Source organism: Hermetia illucens, chromosome 4 (assembly GCF_905115235.1).
Source record: "Hermetia illucens chromosome 4, iHerIll2.2.curated.20191125, whole genome shotgun sequence".
NCBI classification, from domain to species: domain Eukaryota; kingdom Metazoa; phylum Arthropoda; class Insecta; order Diptera; family Stratiomyidae; genus Hermetia; species Hermetia illucens.
Window position 1 is genome coordinate 120,713,165 of NC_051852.1, and position 21,190 is coordinate 120,734,354.

The window sequence follows — 21,190 nt, forward strand, 5'->3', positions numbered from 1 at the left end:
TGAAGAGGATCGTACCTCTTGCATTCACCTCAGCATCACGGATCACCTTCTCGAGGGCCAGGTTAAAGAGGACGCATGATAACGCATCCCCTTGTCGTAGACCGTTGTTGATGTCGAATGGTCTTGAGAGTGATCCTGCTGCTTTTATCTGGCCTCGCACATTGGTCAGGGTCAGCCTAGTCAGTCTTATTAATTTCGTCGGGATACCGAACATTTGAATACGTACGCATATATATGAATATTGTATGAATAATTGCAATTGATTTCCAATTATTGCTGCACGTACACATACGACAGAGACATGAATTGCTCCATTCTGCAACTTTCGTCCTTCAGAGTAGACTTGGCAATATATGGCCTGTCGCCATTTGCTGACTCTGGTCTCACTATGGTGGAACCGGATCCATGCGTTGTCTGTCAGTCTCCTCATTGCCAGCAAGTTTAAGTGCCCCAAGTCTGGTCGGAACTGCATACCAACCGGCCTGATATGGTATTGATACTTAGTGCTGATAATGTCGCAAGCCTTCTTCCGCTGCATGGAATGGGGTTTTAATATTTTGAGAGGTCGGACTAGTCGCTTTTTCCACCACCAATGGTATCCAGCCAATATGCACTGTTAACTATTACTAGGCAACCTTGCCATTAGGCTTGTGGATGCAGGTTTAGCTGTTAGTAAAGTCCCACTTCGGTCACCAGACGATGCATGCATTTTATAGATGCAGTCGTCTTTAGTATGGATGTGTATGTGACGGAGCGAGCAACTTGCGTGTCGGACGCCATGGCGTTGAGAAACAGACAAAACAAGCTTTAGAGCTTGAGGACCAACTCCAAATACACTTTTTTCTATCTTCGGCTCCAGTATACACTGCGACACCTCAGACAAGGGACCAAGACCATATTTTCCGGCCGGTTTCCGAAAGGAAGTAATTCACGCCGTTCACGATCTGCCGCACCCAGACATTCGGACAACGAAAAAAAATAATTCTTGGGCCAGAGAGTACATCGCATGCCAGAAGTGCAAGACTATAAAGCATGTGAGGACGGAGGTAGGAGTGTTTCCTCGGTCTACCAAGCGTTTCCTCACAATCCACCTCGACATCGAGGTTCGCCTCAATGTACCTCAGCTTCCCCAAGACTTTTCGAGAAGCACATTCTCCTCCTTTACTATTTTGCGCATTCTCTGACGCACCTGGGCCTTATCCTTAACAAACGTCAAAATTCATTCCTGCCCGTTGCGCAGGGATGTTATTTGGACCCCAGATTAAGTTATAAAATGTGTCCCTACTATTTATGAATTAGTAAAGATCCTGATTCTAAAGCACCTCCTGCACAGATGCGGCTGGTTGTGCCCTTTTTGTGTTTTTATGCCCCTTTTATTGGGATTGTTTTACTTTTTTCGAACATTGCGTTCTAACCGCGTTTATATGATACATTCCAAGTTTTCAAAATGCAGTAGAGTACAGCTAGCGTTGCCCCCTAAATCTGCGTCGACTACTTGTGTCATGCAGGAGGGTAGTTTTCGGAGGCCGCGAGGGAGTACAATGGACTGCGATATCTTTCAGCAAACACATACGCTGATGATTCTTTATCTGACAGATCATTGCACTCCCCCTATCTGTATTAATGGGCAGAACATCGAAAGAGTCGTCGTGGTTTTTGCTGACGATGGCACAGAACCAGAATTAACAGCGCTAAATTCGCTGCCCTGTCTAAAACTGGAAATTAGTTATCTCAACACTAAGATTAAGCTGAGACTGTTCTGTGCTAGTGTGCTTTCTGTGTTGCTGTGTTGCAAAAGTTCCAAGCTTTCGTCAATACCCTCCTACGCACTGTGATCGGAAGACGGAAGTGACAATGGAGGGGCAACAATTATATTGCGGGCTACGCCATGCAATGGAATGCACTCAGAAGATGACGTATCAGTGGGTCGCCCCAAGGGCACTTTGCGCAGTAGAGGTGGAGTACGAGCGTCTTGGGAAACCGTTGGGGGGAGCTGAAGAACATATCAGGTAACTGTGAACGATTGGCGTAGGTCTGATTGATGCGCTATACCCCACTAAGGAGTGAATAGCAACCATATATATATTTAAAAAAGTCCACGGACCCTCTTCCCGCCCAACCGGACCGAGGGGCGACCAACCTAAGGATGGGCTGAAGGCAACATCCAAAGGCCCGCATCACAGCGATGATGCGTTTTAACGCAAAGTTTGTGCGACCATGCGAAAATGTATTACTACATCCCGATTGTCGCAAACACTTCAGCCAATGACGCGGAGACACTACAGAGACATGGATCTTATATCGAAGACAGTGCGGATCAACACTGAAACCCATTAGGTCAGATTGTTGCCGAACAGGACTCTTCGGACTATAGCACAGGTTGCTAGGATAACCGCTTTTTACATCTCCATGTATAGTCCAGCCCTAAGATCGAGCGTTTTCAGCGCTTTATGTAAGTTCTGCGGGACTAATCCCGTCGCTGAAATTACTACTGGGATTACTTCGATCTTTTGTAGTCTCCAGGTCTGCTTCATATCGTCTGCCAAGGGGCCGTAGTTCCGGATTTTTTCGTGCTGTTTTTCAACAGTGTTCCGGTCCAACGGTACGGCTACATCGATTATAAAGTACGCTCGTTCTTCCTTCAGAAGCAGAACTAGATCGGGTCTGTTATGATTAACCCTGTGGTCAGTGGCAATAGTGTGATCCTACGGTAGTTTGACCCGATCATTTTCCAAGATTCTCTGCGGAGTATACTTATAGTAAGGATGGTAGGTTGCCACTAAGTTATACTTCAACGCAAGGTTTTGATGGAGAATCTTGCAGACGGAGTTATGACGATTGGTGTACTCGGTACCACTCAATATCCTGCACGCAGATGTTATGTGCTGGATGGTCTCCTCTTCACAGTTGCATAATCTACAACTGGAGTTGGTGATTGAGGAGTCGTGAAGAATGTACCGTTTTTAATTTTTTGTTGGGAGCGAAGCATCCTGAATTGGAGTTAGGAATGCTTCGGTCTCATAGAAAAGTACACCATTTGTCAACCATTTGTTGGAGGCTTCGATGTCAATGCCTGATAACAACAAATTTTTTATATGACCTCCGTGAATTGGTTTCTCTTTCCACATGTCGATCTTCTGTTGGACTGAAGTAACATTCGACATGGGATCCCATTCTCTGCTTCTCAAGTTCAATGGAGATAATTTATTATCTGCCATGACGGTAGCCTGATGTATTTGGCTAGAGGATTGTTTCTCATAGAAAAACTCACGAAGAGAATGCACTTGATTTTAGTGCAACGTTTTTAAATCAAGTACCCCCCTTCCTCCCTGATGACGTGGGATAGTGATCCTCAATTTTTCGGTAGCTCTATTGTGCATGTTGTTGTTTGCAAGAACTACCCTTACCCGTCTATTGACAGATTCTAAATCAGTATTACTCCACTGTATCACACCGAAAGTGTATAGAAGGACGGGAATGGCGAACGTGTTGATTGCCATGATCTTATTTTTCCCGTACAGCTCAGTTTTGAGGACAAGATTCAGACGCCGTTCAAATTTCCCCAGAAACTTAGATTTAATGTACATTTCGACAACATGCCATGCTTGACTTGGAACCTGTATTTGCTTTCATGCAAAAGATGGGATAGCGGATTCAAAGCCAAATAAAACCACAATGGGCTTAGAGAATCGCCTTGGAAAATGCCACGCCTGATTGGTATCTCTCCTGATGTTTGTGAGGATACCGATAGCTTCGTGCTCCAATTCTTCATTACTGTTCTCAGAAGAAGTATCGATTATAAGCTGTTCTTTGCAGCCTCGGGAGCCTTTTGCGCATCCTTTTTGCTTCTCAGCTATCAATTTATGAACATCAAGATGTTTTGAGATGTTCGCGCACAGAACTGAAGTGAAGACCTTGTAGATGGTAGGAAGACAAGTAATTGGTCGACATTTTGAAGGGCAAGAGGCACCCTGTTCCTTGGGGATGAGGAAAGTTATCCCCTTGGTGAAAAATTGTGGAACTAAATCAGGATCGGCAATCATCTGGTTAAATTGATTTGCCAATATCCTGTGAGTGCTCTTGAACCGCTTCAGCCAGAAGTTGTGAATCTTGTCAACTCCTGGCGCCTTCCAGTTACCTGCCTTGTCAAGGACTGCTTTAACGTCGACTTCAGTTACGTCAGGCATGGTCATTTCGGGGAGGGCCTCGCATGAACGCATAAGGTGTGGGAGCCACGCTGCTGTCGCAACGGCTGGATTCGCTCCAAACACTTCTGCCTGTTCCAGATCGAGGTTACTTTCCCTATCTGAATTGGTGAGATTTTTGTAGAATCCCCGTTGGTTCTGGAAGAACAAGGTGTTGTCTGTCCTTCGCTGAAAGCTTTTCTGATACCTACGGATGCGATTGGAGCATACCGCAAGTTTCTGCTTCAGCACCTCGAGAATTTCTTCGATTGGCATATCATTGGGCAGATGGTAGTTTCCAATGATGTTCGCAACGCACTCTGGGTGATGGATTTCCAAGGAGTGCTTGCGTCACACGACCAATCTCCTTTCTCAACTTTTCGACTCTTTTGTTGAGTCGAAACACCCAGAACAGTAAAGTCCTTCTGCACATACCTCTGTTATTCGCTTTGGTGATTTGATTATGGAGACGTATAACAGTGGCAGCTGGAACGTGGATCAGGCTGTGAACCTCTGTAGCAGTAATCTCGCTAGCCAAAATTTTGTCAACGGCAGCAATGATGTTAGTAGTTGCCGAAGTGAACTTCAGTTTTGGGATCTTTGGCCTAGCGTCTGGGAGAATCTCAGCATACTCTGTGAATGCGACCTGGAATGCGGTCAAAGCCTCATTATAAATTGGGTCGACATCCCCAGTTACTAAGCTTCTCCTGACTACTGGATTCATGGAGTACCTTACAGGTGGAGTACTTGTGTTACTCCTTTATTATTATTATTCTGTTAAGGGAAAGTCGCACCGCGTCCTTGAAGAACTATTGTGCCCCTTTTACTGGTTATAGTGTACCTGTTGATCATAGTATCTCAAGCAGGCCAGTAACCGTTAGGAACTTTAGTATGTTCCCCACTTCCAGAAGTTTCAGCTTTGCATCTGGTATTAAGTGTTCTCCCAGATGTATCGACCTACTTTGCACAAGTGCTGGACACTGTCCCAGGCCATGCATAGAGGTTTCGTCCTCCTCCCCACAGAACCTGCAGGCAGTGTCCGTAGATATCCCTAGCTTCCCTAGGTGGTAGTTCAGCCGACAATGACCAGTGAGAATTCCCACTATGATTCGGAGGTTCTTTTTGGTGAGGTTTAAGCAATCCTTTGCGCGCATGGGTTCGTATCCCCCAATAAGCACCCTGGACTGCTCCATCCCTGGTAGGCCCGCCCAATATAGTTCCCTCAACCGTTTTTCTTCGTTTCTTAGATTCATAGCCATGAAACCGTTTCCGATTCCACAGAAGGGTTCTGGCCCGTATAAAGGCATCCCTGCTCCCTTCTTGGCTAGTTCATCCGCTGCCCATTGCCTTCTAGCCCAGCATGGCCTGGAACCCAAAGTATCCAGACCTTGTTGGACGAGCCGAGTGTATTCAGTCTCTCAAGGCATTCCCATACCAGTTTAGAGTTCACCTGGTTGGACCTAAGTGCCTTGATCGCTGCTTGGCTATCGGTGAGAATAGCTATGTTCTGCCCCCTATAGTTCCTTTGCAGATTAAAGGAGGCACATTTGTCTATGGCGTAAATTTCCGCCTGGAATATGCTAGTGTACCTGCCCATTGGCTCAAAGTACATTTTCCTTGGACCAATGACACCGGCACCCGCTCCCTCTGCTGTGAGACTGACGGATCAGTGTACCAAGTAATCAGTTGCTGGTTTAAGCCGTATGTCGCAGCCACGCTTTCCCAGTTTGTCTTGTTACTCCAACGTGTTTCAAACTTCTTATCGAAGTGAAACCTCGTTGTCATGTTGTCCCTCGGTATCAGTAATTCGGGATACCGCCTAGAAAGGATATCAATCTTCCTTCGATTTAGGCAGCTCCCCGCCTCACTCATGCTACCGGCCATCCTGAATATTGATCTCCTTGCCTGCATCTGTATGTGCAGATGGAGAGGGGTTAATCCCAGAAGGACCTCCAGGGATGCCGTTGGGCATGTCCTCATTGCCCCACTGATACACCCGCAAGCCAGCCTTTGGAGCTTATGTAATTCCCTGGCTTGTGTGCTGAGTTGGGTTCTTTCTGCCCAGATTACCGCTCCATAGGTAATCATTGGTCTTACTATTGCAGTATATATCCAAAGTAGTATCTTCGGGCTACAACCCCATTTTTTTCCTGCTATGGATCTGCAAGTCATCAAAGCTCTCGTGGCTTTCCGACAAGTGTTTCCGACATGTGTCTTCCAGAGTAATTTTTGGTCTAGCGTGATTCCCAAGTATTTGACCTCTGTTTCTCGTTTTACCTCCATATCATGTAATGTTATGGCTTTCAGGTGATCCAGCTTACGCCTCCTAGTGAATGGTACTATGGTGGTTTTGGTTGGGTTGATCCGCAGTCCCACCTTCCTGCACCAGGCACTAGTAACCCTTAATCCAGTTTGGATTCTATCACATAGGGTATCTTCATATTTGCCCCTACAGATTAGAACAATGTCGTCCGCGTAGCCCTGGACTTGTATTCCAGTATTGGTTAACACGTCCAGGAGTTCATCCACTACCATACTCCACATCAGCGGCGATAGTACTCCGCCCTGTGGACAGCCTTGAGTGGTGTTCATGATAATAGAATTTGTACCTGTTTGTACCTCTATTTGTCTGCTTTCTAGCATTTTGCCCATCCAGAGTGCCAGGGTGTTTCCCACTCCTTTGCGGCTCAGGGCATCCTGTATCTCTGTGTGCGATGTGTTGTCGAATGCTCCTTCGATATCCAAAAACGCGCACAGTGCAATTTGTGTTTGTGTGCAGTTTCAGTTGCCTTCCTGCCCGGTAGGCGTGTTGACAGTGATGTAAGGGATTACGCTTTAGAACGTTAGTTCTAATATAGTTGTCTATGACCTTCTCCACCGTTTTGAGTACGAACGATGTTAGGCAGATTGGTCTGAAAGATTTAGGGTGAAAAGGATCCTTTTTACCCGGCTTCGGAATAAAGACCACTTTTGCCCGTCTCCATGCCCTTGGTATGTAACCCAGTGCTATGCTCCCCCTTACCACCCTCAGAAGAGACTCTAGGATAATTCCTAGGCCTCTCTGGATAAGTGCTGGGAAAATGCCATCTGCTCCGGGAGATTTCATTGGTTGAAAGGTTCCCACTGCCCGTCTTAGCCTAGCTTCTGAGCATACCTCTTTTGCTAGTTTCCAGCTCTCTTTCCTTCCCCTTTTATTCGTTGTTGGGGTGTCAGGCAGATTATTGTCGCCTGCCGCCGAGGGGTAGGACCCCGGGAAATGAGTTCTGAGAAGCAGGTGTACCCTGTCCTCCTCATTCTCGGTGAATGTCCCATCTTCCTTTTTCAAGCAGACAGAGGATATTCTCCCGTCTTTGGCTACAGCCTTGTACAGCCTAGTTGCTTCTGTGATCTGTTCAATCCCTTCACAGAATTCCCTAAAGCTGTTCCGTTTCGCTTCCCTGATGGCGTTGCTATACGCAGTCAGTGCATTTTTATACCTCCGCCAGTCCCCGGTTCGTTTTGCCCGGTTAAAGAGTTTTCGTACCTCCGTTCTCATTCTGGCTAAGTTTCTGTTCCACCATGGTACATCCCTTGATGACTTGACTGTCTTGGCCGGACAGCTGGCCTCATATGCGTCAATGATGATTGTGTTGAGGTCTTCCACCACCGTTTCTAATTCTAATTCGCTCCTGATGTGACCGCTCCCTTGAAGGTGGGCAATGTTGTTGCTCAGGTGCATTGTGTAGGATTCCCAATCCGTTCTCTTGGGATTCCTTATTATTCTTTTTATTTCGGAGTTACCCTCAATGTCGAATCTGATTATCCTGTGATCAGACATTGAGGGTTCATCCGACACCCTCCAATTCCTGACCATCCCGTTCATTAGGGTATTTCCTAGAGTTATATCTAGTACCTCTTGTCTGGTGCTGGTCATAAATGTTGGAGTGTTCCCTACGTTGTATATTTCTAACTTATTACTAAGAATAAATTCGAGAAGGTACTCACCTCTACGATTAGTGTCACTGCTTCCCCACACTTCGTGGTGGGCGTTGGCATCGCAGCCGAGAAGAAGTGGTAACGCCCTCTCCTCGCAATACTCCGTCAGCTTTGCGACTTGTTCCGGTGGAGCCCGGCTCTCGTCTCCTGGGAAGTATCCCGATGCTACCACTACCTTTCGAGTGCTCCTCTCGGCTTCCAATGAGACTTGGATAGCCACAAGGTCCCCGGTTAAGAACTCTGAAAGACATATGTATTTTAGATTACGTTTGAGAATTATGCAAGCTCTTGGTTTTTCACAAGAGGAGTCCCAAATTACCTGCATGTCTCCTCCTTGCAGACCGCGAATCTGCCCCCGGTACACCCAGGGCTCCTGAGCCAGCACTATTCCAATGTTCTCTTTGGAATTTGCCCTTGCAATCACTGCAGATGCAGCTCTCGCATGGTGGAGGTTTATCTGGGCTATCCTAGTGCTGGCTATTGGCTCCGTTATTGTTTGGAGCTCTTCTCCACTGTCGGAGTGTCACCCTCCTCCTCCGACATGGCGCTTTCCTGCGCGTCGCTGTCCACCCCGAGCCCTAGCAGTCCTAGGTCTAGGTCGTCCAGCTTCTGCTCTTCACTGGGCAGCAGGTCTATTTCCCTGGTTGATCCCGTTCTTTCCGCCTCTATGGCTTCCGCGACTTCTTCAGGGACCTCGGTAAGTTTTCCACCCGATGCCTCCTCCGAGGTCTCTTTCCTTGGCTTTTCCTTGTGCACATGCACGGGTATGTTGCCAAATCGGTAGTTGATATGACAACTCCGACGTTGAATTGCCTCTAGGGATCGGTCATCTACCCCGATCGTGAGGAGTTTACCCTTTCCCTCCACCTTGCTTCTGAAGACTCTCCATAGTCGAGTATGGAGATCTTCGTTCTGAGCAATTAGGAGTCTCATGAGGTCTTCTGTTACTATTGCCGCGGCCTTTGGGAGAAAAACTGTCACCATGTGGGCTCCTGGTATATCATCTCCAGCACATGTTGACAGTTCCACCCCTTCCCAGCCTGGCAATCTAGGAATTATGGTTCTGACCCATTTTGCGGTACCTTCCGTCGCGCAGTCCACCAGTATAAGGCCTGGTCGAAAGCGTATCCCGGTGAACACCAGTTTCGACGTCCATCCCTTGATCATCTGCTTGACGACAAGTTCTTCAATGATTTCCTGTTCCTCCCGAGTGAGTATTTGCTCGGGAAACCTTTTTGGCAGTATGGCCAGTCGAATGCCCTTGACCGCACTAGCATAGCTAATGCCGGGCTTCCTGGGTCCTGCCTTCACTCCTGACCTGCCCGGGTTTTCTCCTCCCGTGGGTTCAGGTCTGGGTTTTTTGGGAGCATTCCCTTCATGCGGGCTGATCTCTGCTGCTCCCCGCTTTCTCGGCTCCGGTAGAGATGGCTTAGGTCTGTCCTGAGCCTTCTTAAGAGTCTCTTCTGGTTTCAGGCCTTCCTTCAGATAGCGCAGGTACCATTTAACCCCGGCGCCACTGAGACCTGTCTCCTTCCTGACGTCTGTTATATTTATCTCAGATGCTCTTTGAGCAGTGGTGTTCGTTGGCTGTAGTCCATGCAGTATACCAATGCTCACCTTGGATCCACTGCTTGACGTCCCAACTTCTCCCTTCTTGGGTGTAGTCACCTGGCTTTCAGTAATTCGGAGACGTGCCTCCACCTGATTAACCAGTTTTGGTGCGGTACGGGGCCCCGCTTTTTTGGTTTTTGTTTTTTTTTTCCAATTTTGTACTCATTTGATTCCCACGAGTATGGGGGTTAAGAGGTCCGCCGTGCCATAGCCCTACGTAGCACGGTAAGATCTAACTTACTCACTGAGGCGACCAGGTATCAGTGAGGCTCCGTTCGAATACAGTCAGTTACCCCCGACTGCAAACTATCCAATGGGTACTGTTCGCATGACACCCTGGATTGGGGGAGGTGTTTTTCGACTCCCCAGTCTAGATCCGTAGCGTTTTGTTAATAGTAGGGTCACCTCGTACAGGGTGTGGCTATCACCACTCACTAACGGTCTTGGTAGACGAGAGGCTTGGCCCCTGAAAAGGCACACACCATCCCAGAGGAGAGACAACTCATCCTTAGAGAAAGATAGGTTGGCCTCAGGGAGCTATGTTCCGCATCAGTCTATCCTGCAGTACACTGCTTGACCCCGTTACTCCTTTGACTAGTCCGGTAATTTGATGACTCCACCCCGAGCTCAAGTGAAACCTCTTGGAAGATTTGTTGCCTAGATGGTAAGGCAACTCGGTTGTTATTCACTATCACCCGGTATTGATTGACAACATTCTGCTCCGGAACATGACTTAGTTCCGGGAAGCGGGTTATGATAGGCGCGAACGATAAATTCGTTAAGTTGGTTCTTCCAAACCATACGACGCCTAGGTCTCCCGTCCCTGGTGGTCGGCGGCATAACCGCCAAAACATTCAAGGGTGAAGAGCCGCCCTGGTGTTGTTGAACGACCCTTAACCGTATACGATATATATACCTGTGCGGAGTTGCCAAATCTCCCATCAGGCGCATCCCTTCCCCCCCCGTGGATAAAAATTGCCTATGGGAAGGACACCCATATGGAGGAGGAGAAAAGTAGTTTTTTTTTACGGTGCAGGGCTTCGGAAACCCAGTGCCGGCGGTTTTTGGGAGTGAGCAAGCGGGCTCCCGGCCGTCGATATCCAACAACCGCAGCGCCTCAGTAGTGGGAAACTTGGCTACTGTGGCATCTAATGCTACAAGAGATAATGGTGGAGTGGAAATTAGGTCCACACCGGATCCTTTTAGGAGGGGTTCAGGGAGATCACCACCGAGGACAATGGTTCGCTTTGGTAGTCGAGATTCGTCGCGGGACTCTGAAAGAAACATGAATAGTCCCTTGATCGACATCATTCCTTGTGGCACAAGGCGCGAAAGCAAATGGGAACATACTGGAATGGCGTTCGTTACACTCGGGGAACTAAATGAACTGTGCGAGTTCATCAAGGAGATGCGGAATATCCACCAAAATATTCGAGCCTTGACAAGAGGCATTAAATTGTCTAAATATCAAGGCACTCGAAGAAAAGAGTTCCCAAGCGTCAGGTGGCAAGGTCACAAGGGAAACGCAGGTGACGCCTCCCCATGATAAGGCAGGCGGGAAGACAGGAAAACGGGCTAGAGACGGTACCAGCGAGCCTTTAGGACCAGAGCAAGAAAAAAGCCTCTTCACCAAAGAAGGCGGAGCCCGCGAAAGTAGGTAATCTCACGATTGCAGCCACAACACCTACAAAAGTGGAAGAAACTAATGCCCGGAGGCCCGAACAATGGACTAACGTGAGCAACAAGAGGAAAAAGGACAAAAAAAGACTCCACCCGGATATAATAATTATTTCCAAGAAGGGAAATATGTCCTATGCCGACATTCTCCGAAAGGTGAAGTCAGACCCGGAACTGATGGATTTGGGGGATAGTGTAAGCCGTATCAGGCGAACGCAGAGAGGGGATCTGATGCTGGAGTTAAGTAGATCCGCCGACAAGTCGGCCGATGACTTATGCGGGATGGTGGAATAGGTATTAGGAGAGGAAGCTGAGGTAAGAACTCGGAAACAGGAGATAGTGAAAGACCAGCAGCTTACCCCAAACTACAATTTTATTTTATTATGTACGGAGACGGAGGCTCTATGAAAAACGGAAGGCAAATCCAGCCGAGGTGAATGCGGATTTCCGAAAAGCCGCCAGGAGAGAGTTGTGGCAACAACGGTGGGATAACTCCGACAAGGGCGAGTGGACCCATACATTGATCCCATGTATCGAGAAATGGGTCAACCGAAAGCACGGAGAATTGAATTACCATACTACCCTTTGAACACTAAGAAGTGATCTGCGGGACCCTAAGTCCCCATCCACTTGATGGTGGACCAAACTAGGGATCCATGGACTAAAAAACGTGGGAGTAAGTTGTACCTCATTTAGTCCGGTCCATCAAGTGGATGGGGACTTAGGATCCCGCAGATCCTAAACAACAACCTAGCGTCAGTCAAATTTTTGATTTTTTCGACTAAGAAGTGAATACTAATCAGGGACAAATTACAGGAGTTTTTAAATGATGAGACAAAAATAATTACATTGAGGGAAAAATTTATTTACAAAGAAAACATTCAATACGAATAAGTCTAAGTTCTTAACCTAAATCTATTAATTTATAGTCATCTCAGCGGTACGGCTCTTTTTCGACAGCTGCGTAGATATTTCGTTGGACTTTCGTTTCAGAGGCACTGTCTGTTGTTCTGTACTTCGTCTCTCACGTTTCAATATTTCAGGATCCAGATATTGATTCAATTGTTTTCGTTTCACATACCGAGCTTCAATTTTCATCCCTACCTGTACCATTTTCTCAGCTTGTGAGTGAACTTGCGTCACAAATCCCTGAATGCTGTCTGATAAGTTCACGCTCGAATTCCCAACGACTGCGACCTCAAGTCCAATGAACCACATTGAACAAAAAGATGGCGTAGAATCCTGTTTACCTGCATGTCGGTACATATCGAAACATTTCGGATGAACATGGGCTAAAGATATTTGTGGGTTACGATCCAGGCTGCCCACTAATAAGCGCAGTTTCGCTTCAACGAACCCACACCACTTCAAATGGTCTTCCGCCGTATTCGAGTTTGCTAACAACGCAATGAAATGTCGATACTTATAAAAGAATTGAGGAGGCTCTAATAATTGGTCCCACGTCGATTTCCCTTGCATTATCTCCAATGATATCCTCTTGCCTCGCTGAAACTCATCTGCTATAACCTTTCTCGTGGATTCGGTGACGTTAAATGTTGAATTTTGCTGCGGATACGATGGTGTTATAATTGGCATCAGGTGAGAACGGTCAGATAAATTTACTCGAGGATCCCATACAGGATGACCCATATCAGCGTCGTCTACCGGTGTAAGCAGCACCGGCAGTGGCCATTTCCACATAGAAAAAATCAGAAAGAATTTTTGTATAATAGTGGCGGGTGCAGCATTTGGATATAGTTGACAGACCCGAGCCACTAACATAGCCCATGTCACTCCTCCAAAATAGCCAACGGAATTTGAATAAATTCCACGACTTTTAGCCCAAAGTTTTATCGCTCTTAGTGTGGAACGAAATGTATCTACGTTCGGAACTAGCTTCAGTATCTTCTCCGTAACGCGCCGGCCATTCAAACTTCGCATCGATTGCGGATCCAGATACCTCAACAATTTGTCATTTTGTAGGTCAATATCATCGGGGATGGTTTCGAGGTCTAAACGTGAAAACAACAAATCGATTTCCACGCCTTCGAAATTCATCTTAATTACTGGTACAAATGCTTCTTCTATGGAGAGACATTTCGTGACTCCAGAATGCGCCTTCAATATCTCAAACAATGACCTGAAAAAGTCAGACTTCTCTATACAGTACGGGGCCACACACAAAGCATCGATATCGGCCCCTCTGTGATGCACGCCTAATAGGTATGATCCAAACGCGAAAACCTTTCCTCCCAACTTGTTGGCCATAGATGGCAAAATGTTCTTGGAGAGAGCTACGTCGTGTATCCACTGTTTTACCAATTGGCTCAACTTTTCCAAAATCGCAGCGCGATGATTTGACTCCGCTGCAGTTTCGAAAATACCATAAGATTCTAGTAGCTTATTCAATTCATTCGTCTTCCGAATTTCGTCTGATGTTGGGTCATCCCAGCTGATAGCAGAAGTCATCCCGAACGTTTTCCTAGTACCGACGGGCTTAGCGCTAGTTTTGGTATTAGCCGACAAGGGAAAACTTGCCTTGGTATTATTTCGTTCTTTTCCAGCTTTCCACATCTTGAGTTCAAATTTTTCCAAAGGTTTGTCAAAGGTAACTTTTATCAGCGAACCAATCTCTTCAAGGATATGGATTTATCTATAGCGATTTTCATGAATAGTGTCAAAAAGCCTTTCAAAAAGAATCACAATTTCCCACTCCTTCAATCATTTAATCCCAGATGTGATACCATTTTCGGAAACTACATAAAATTTCTTACAAATGGAAGACAGACAGAAGATATTGTCCGGCCTTTGACTACACCGTTGTAGAGTCAGGTTGTCTGTGCGGTTTATTCGATCCTTTCACAGAATTACCTGGAGGTATTCCGTTTTGCTGCCCTAAATTATTATTATTTCGTTTTCGGACCTCTGTTTTCATTCTGGCTAGGTTCCTTTTCCACCATGGTACATCCTTTGATGACTTTACTATTTTAGTAGGACAGTTGACCTCATATGTGCCAATGACGACTTTGTTGAGGTCTTGCAGGTTTTCAGTTGCAGTTCGCTCCTGATAACACCGCCCCTTTGTATGCATTGTATAGGAGTCTCAATTCGTTCACTTGGGATTTCTTATTACTCTTTTCATTTTGTAGTTCCCCAAAATGTCGAACCTGATTATTCTGTAATCAGAATAGAGGGCTCATCCGGCACCCTCCAATTCTTGACCAGCCCGTTCACGAGAGCATTCCTTAGAATTATGTCTAGTACCTCTTGTCTGGTGTTGGTCACGAATGTTGTTATCTATTTCTAACTTATTGCTCAGAATAAATTCAAAAAGGTATTTGATTGGTGTCGCCGCTTCCCCAAACTTCGTAATGGACGTTAGCATCGTAGTCGAGGAGAAGTGGTAGCACCATCCGCTCATGGTGCTTTACCAGTCTGCCGACTAGCTTCGGTGGGATCCGGATGTGTTTTCCTAGGTTGTTTGATGCCATGATTGCCTGTCGAGTTCTCCCCCTGGCTTCCAGTGAGACGTGGACAGCTACAAGCTGGTCCTTCAGGAACTCTGTAAAACATACATGGTGCGTATGGTATTTGAGGATAACTTGAGAGTAAAACTAATTAGCTTTTATTTTGGACATGAATGAGTGTAACTTGACGAATTTTTTACACAACATTAACTTATTATATATCGATAAACTCATTCACTTCCTCGATCCTGTCGATTTGCAGTCCTCCATGAATTATCTGAAAAAGAACATAAAGAAAAATAATGGTTTCGGGAAATTATATATGCATGTCCTCAAATACGCACCCTGTATATGTTTTAAATTCGTTTAAGAATGATGCAAGCTCTTGATTAAGTAAGCAAGTTAGTTTGAGCGAAACAAATACGGGTCTGCACGCTAAATGTTCGCACCCTAACTAAAAAGACCGAGAAACTCGCAAGAGCCCCTCGAAAAAGACAGATTGATAGCTGCACTATGCAAGAAACCTGATGGTCTGGTGCCAAAAGCTGTGACATAGAATGCGAACGCGATAAAAATGGCTATAAACTTTTCCATTTTGGAGCCCATACACTCAATATGGTGTTGGCATTGTCATCTCAAAGAGGAAGTTGAACGATTTTGTGACCGGCTGATGAAGCTCACCATTATATCAGCTGATCGCACTATTCACTTCTTCATCGCATACACATATAGGTCGACCAGATGCCAAGAAAGAAGCTTTCTGGCAATTTCTGGCTGCAAAGACCTGCAATGTGCCTGCTGAACTTAATGGTCATGTGGGTGAAAAGGCAGACAGTAACAGGTGCAATGGGGGAAAGGGATTTGAGGCGCGCAATGGGAGTGGCGAGCGTATAATCGATTTTGCGGACATCCATGACCTCCTACTTATGGATTCATGGTTCTCACATCTTTCTACATTTTATAGTGGGAATAGTAAAACGCAAATCGACTATATTCTCATAAGGCGCCGACATTTTACCGCCGTCACCGGTTGCAAAGCCGTTCCCAGCTAGAAGAACTTGTGCGCTGGATTCAATTGCTTTACCACGATCTGAAAAGTTAAGTTCGAAGTGTGGCAGGTATATCAAAACTGCTTTGTGTCTCTGTTGGTGTTCATCAATGAACGCCTTTCACCACTCCTTTTTATTCTTGTTATTGACACCGTCACAAGGGACATCCAATCTCCAGCGCCTTAACACCCGCTTTATGCAGATGATGTTTTCCTGGCATCTAACAGCAAAAATGATCTGGAGCAACTTGTCCAAAAATGGAATGATCGGTCTCAGATTGTATCTGAATAAAATCGAATTTCTGATCCCCCCCAGAACGGAGCGATTTAAATACCTCGGGTCAATGGCATTAACCAATGAAAAACTGCGTTATGAAATTGCTTCACGCAATTACGCAACCTGGATGAAGTATCGTTCCATAACTGGTGTTCTTTGCGATCGACGTAGCAACGAACATCTCAAATTAAAAATTTACCGCAATGTCGTCCGTCCTGTCGCTCTCCATGGTTTTGACTGTTGACCGACTATAAAAGACAACGAACGTCGTCTTGCGACAAAGGATACGAATCTGTTGCGTTGAACTAGTGGGATGACACGTTTTGATCACATCCGAAATGGGGATATTCCGGTCGATATGGGGTTGCACCGATCGTGGAAAAACTGCGAGAGAGGCGTCTTCAATGGTATGGTCACGTAATTTGCGCCAACGAGAATTCACATGCGAAGATTTTTCTGAACATCGAAGTCGATGGTAAACGACCAAAAGGCAAGCCGAAACAACGACGGCTTGATACGCTGGATGGGGATTTAAAAGCCTCACGATTGCATCCAGACCAGGCATTTGATAGAACCAAATGGCTAATCCGATCACGACGAGCCGATACCGCTTGTGAACGAGACAAAGCCTGAAGAAAAAGAAGAGATCCTTGGAACTTGCCCTGCTCCTCACGAGTGAGTATTTGAATGGGACAGGTTTTTTGGCAGTATGGGCAGTAGAATGCCCTTGACCGCACTAGCATAGCTAATGGTGGGTTTCCTGACTCCTGCTTTCTCCCGTGATCTACTCGGTGTTTCTTTTGAGTGTTAGTCGTTGATGGATGAGCAATACTGCCTGAGCTAATTGTTTGTATTTCGATTGGTAAAGTTTTGTCGTAACATTTCACGGTATACAGCTACCAACATAAAGCAAACCTTGATGCTTACCCATAATGAGATTTTGGAAAATTTTATGTTAATTATCCCATGCGTAGCACACAACAGCCATTTATTAGCATTTCTCTGGTTAATTTTGCTAATCTTTAGCAAATTTTTCTAGGGTAGTAACGCACCATTTTTTGAAAAAATATTATCGCCATCTGTCGAAATATAACTTTCTTTTCAAAAGCCAATAAACTTGCAATCTTCGAATATTGCATTTATAACCATTCGGTCACCTCGATATATTGCTTTCCGATGCAAATTTTTTTTATGGAAACTAATATTTAAGTATGAAGTTGATGTTGCGCCCGAAAGGTGAATGGAAAGAGTGAGATTTTTGCTTTTGGTGGATATAAATTATAATAGAGAAATGGACATATTTTGCTCCAATAATATGAAGTGGTTGAAGTGAAAAAATACGGTTCTGCCTTTATTGGCTATAATTCGATGTATTAAATAAATAAACTATCTAAAGAAAAGAACAGATGATTGTATAATTTATTCATACAAATGCCATATTTTCCGAATCATCTTTAGATAGTATATTTATTTAATACATCGAATTGTAGCCGAAAAGGGGGAACAAGTCCTTTTTCTCCCTGGAAAACCTACCAAAAATTGCAAATTTGAAGATTTTGAAGTTATTTGCTTTCAGGAAGGGGATATTATACTTTATTCTAAATGATGATTGATATTATTAGGAGCTTAAATACCTAAATATTTATTATCTGTTCGCCAAATCCGCTCTGTAAGTGGGATTGAAGAAACCTCATTTTTTTGCATACCTCAGAGTAGACTGCAGAGTCGGAGAAGGATTATTATTATTCTGTTAAGGGAAAGTCGCACCCCTTGAAGAACTATTGTGCCCCTTTTACTGGTTATAGTGTACCTGTTGATCATAGTATCTCAAGCAGGCCTGTAACCGTTAGGAACTTTAGTATGTTCCCCACTTTCAGAAGTTTCAGCTTTGCGTTTGGTATTAAGTGTTCTCCCAGGTGTATCGACCTACTTTGCACAAGTGCCGGACACTGTCCCAGGACGTGCACAGAGGTTTCGTCCTCCTCCTCACAGAACCTGCAGGCAGTGTCCGTAGATATCCCTAGCTTCCTTAGGTGATAGTTCAGCCGACAATGACCAGTGAGAATTCCCACTATGATTCGGAGGTTCTTTTTGGTGAGGTTTAAGCAATCCTTTGTACGCATGGGTTCGTATCCCCCAATAAGCACCCTGGACTGCTCCATCCCTGGTACCGTTTCTCTTCGTTTCTTAGATTCATAGCCATGAAACCGTTTCCGATTCCACAGAAGGGTTCTGGCCCGTGTAAAGGCATCCCTGCTCCCTTCTTGGCTAGTTCATCCGCTGCCTCAACCCAAAGCATCCAGACCTTGTTGGACGAGCCTAGTGTATTCAATCTCTCAAGGCATTCCCATACCAGTTTAGAGTTCACCTGGTTGGACCTAAGTGCCTTGATCGCTGCTTGGCTATCGGTGAGAATAGCTATGTTCTGCCCCCTGTAGTTCCTTTGCAGATTAAAGGAGACACATTTGTCTATGGCGTAAATAATTTCCGCCTGGAATATGCTAGTGTACCTGCCTATTGGCTCAAAGTACATTTTCCTTGGACCAATGACACCGGCACCCGCTCCCTCTGCTGTGAGGGATCCGTCAGTGTACCAAGTAATCAGTTGTTGGTTTAAGCCGTATGTCGCAGCCACGCTCTCCCAGTTTGCCTTGTTACTCCAACGTGTTTCAAACTTCTTATCGAAGTGAAACCTCGTTGTCATGTTGTCCCTCGGTATCAGTAATTCGGGATACCGCCTAAAAAGGATATCAATCTTCCTTCGATTTAGGCAGCTCCCCGCCTCACCCATACTACCGGCCATCCTGAATATTGATCTCCTTGCCTGCATCTGTATATGCAGATGGAGAGGGGGTCAATCCCAGAAGGACCTCCAGGGATACCGTTCGGCATGTCCTCATTGCCCCACTGATACACACGCAAGCCAGCCTTTGGAGCTTATGTAATTCCCTGGTTTGTGTGCTGAGTTGGGTTCTTTCTGCCCAGATTACCGCTCCATAGGTAATCATTGGCCTTACTATTGCAGTATATATCCAAAGTAGTATCTTCGGGCTACAACCCCATTTTTTTCCTGCTTTGGATCTGCAAGTCATCAGAGCCCTCGTGGCTTTCCGACATGTGTCTTGCAGAGTAATTTTTGGTCTAGCGAGATACGAGAAGCAGATGTCAAATATTTGGGAATTGTATTTGACCTCTGTTTCTCGTTTCACCTCCATATCTTGTACTGTTATCGCTCTCAGGTGATCAAGCCTACGCCTCCTACTGAATGGTACTATGGTAGGTTTGGCTGGGTTGATCCGCAGTCCCACCTTCCTGCACCAGGCACTAGTAACCCTTAATCCAGGTTGAATTCTATCTCATGGGGTATCTTCATATTTGCCGCTACATATTAGAACAATGTCGTCCGCGTAGCCCTGGACTTGTATTCCAGTATTAGTTAACACGTCCAGGAGTTCATCCACTACCATACTCCACATCAGCGGCGATAGTACTCCACCCTGTGGACAGCCTTGAGTGGTGTTCATGATAGTAGAATTTGTACCTGTTTGTACCTCTATTTGTCTGCTTTCTAGCATTTTGCCCATCCAGAGTGCCAGGGTGTTTCCCACTCCTTTGCGGCTCAGGGCATCCTGTAGAAGGATACCTTCTACGAGGCAGTAGAACGAACCCTCGAAGTCTGTCCCAGATATGATATTAAAATAATACTTGGGGATTTTAACAGCCAAGTAGGGAAGGAGCCCGTATTCAGGCGATACGTTGGCTCCCATAGATTACACGAAAAAACAAATGATAAGGGACTGCGGATTATTCAATTAGCAGGGTTACACGAAATGGTTGTTGGAAGTACCTGTTTTGCGCGGAAAGCGGTCCACAAACATACGTGGGCCTCTCCAGACGGGACCACTTTCAACCAAATTGTTCACGTGTTGATCGAGCGCCGCCACCTCTCAGCCTTGATGAATGTCAGAACATATAGGGGGGCCAATATAGACTCGGATCACTATCTCGTTGGCATGGTGCTCCGAGCTCGAATAACAATACCACCTAGAATCCCCTCTGACAATCAAGTGAGAGTTAACACTGAAGTCATCCACAACGCAGCCCTCAGCGATACCTATAAGAGGGAAATGGATGCCGCAATAATCGCAGTCAACAGAGGACAGAGAGATGAAGACAACAGAGAGATGAAGCATCAACAAATGTTCTTCACAACCACCTGAAGAACGTTATCATGGATACGGCCACAAACATACTTGGCCCCAACCGCAAAAGGAGTCGGAACGGCTGGTTTGACGATCGAAAATCGCATCCGATAACAGCTACGATGATGAAATGCGCGCACGGTTGTTTTCAGCCAACAGAGCCTATTTCAGCTTACAAGGACTGTTCCGCTCGAAACGTCTCACCATAGAGTCAAAGCTCTTAGTGTACAAGACTATGATCTTGCCAGTCCTCGGAAACTGGGGTTCTTAGCAAGAAAAAATGCGAACTCTTCGCCGCGTTCGAGAGAAGAATCCTCCGAAGAATCTTTGGCCCCTACATGAGGATGGACCATTCCGTAGCCTACACAATGACGAAATCTATGAGTGATACCATGACCGTCCGGTTGTGGATAAAATCCGGCTCAATAGGTTACGGTGGGCGGGTCACTTAATCCGTATGGAGGATGAGGATGATCCCACCCGGAAAGTCTATAAGGGCAATATCTGTGGTAGAAAAAGAAGACGAGGCAGACCCTGCCTATGATGGAGCGATGGCGTAGGTCAGGACGCCAGACAGGTTTTAGGGATATCGAATTGGTGGACCTCGGCGCAAAACCGGGATGTCTGGAGTTCCTTATTAAGGCAGGCCTAGACCGGATACCGGTTGTTGCGCCGTTGATGATGATGATGATTGTTGAAAACTAGTGAATATTTAAGGTCGATGAGCCGATTTTTCGATGAACGTTGTT

At 45.8% G+C, this 21,190-nt stretch overlaps 1 protein-coding gene across 1 annotated transcript; it reads right to left on the reverse strand.

The window, feature by feature from the left end:
• Positions 1-12,306: 12,306 nt before the first annotated feature.
• On the reverse strand, positions 12,307-14,077 carry LOC119655305 (poly(A) polymerase type 3-like). The gene has a single exon (XM_038061134.1). The coding sequence runs from the start codon at positions 14,019-14,021 to the stop codon at positions 12,366-12,368; it is 1,656 nt and encodes a 551-aa protein (XP_037917062.1). The 5' UTR covers positions 14,022-14,077; the 3' UTR covers positions 12,307-12,365.
• Between the last annotated feature and the right edge of the window lie 7,113 nt (positions 14,078-21,190).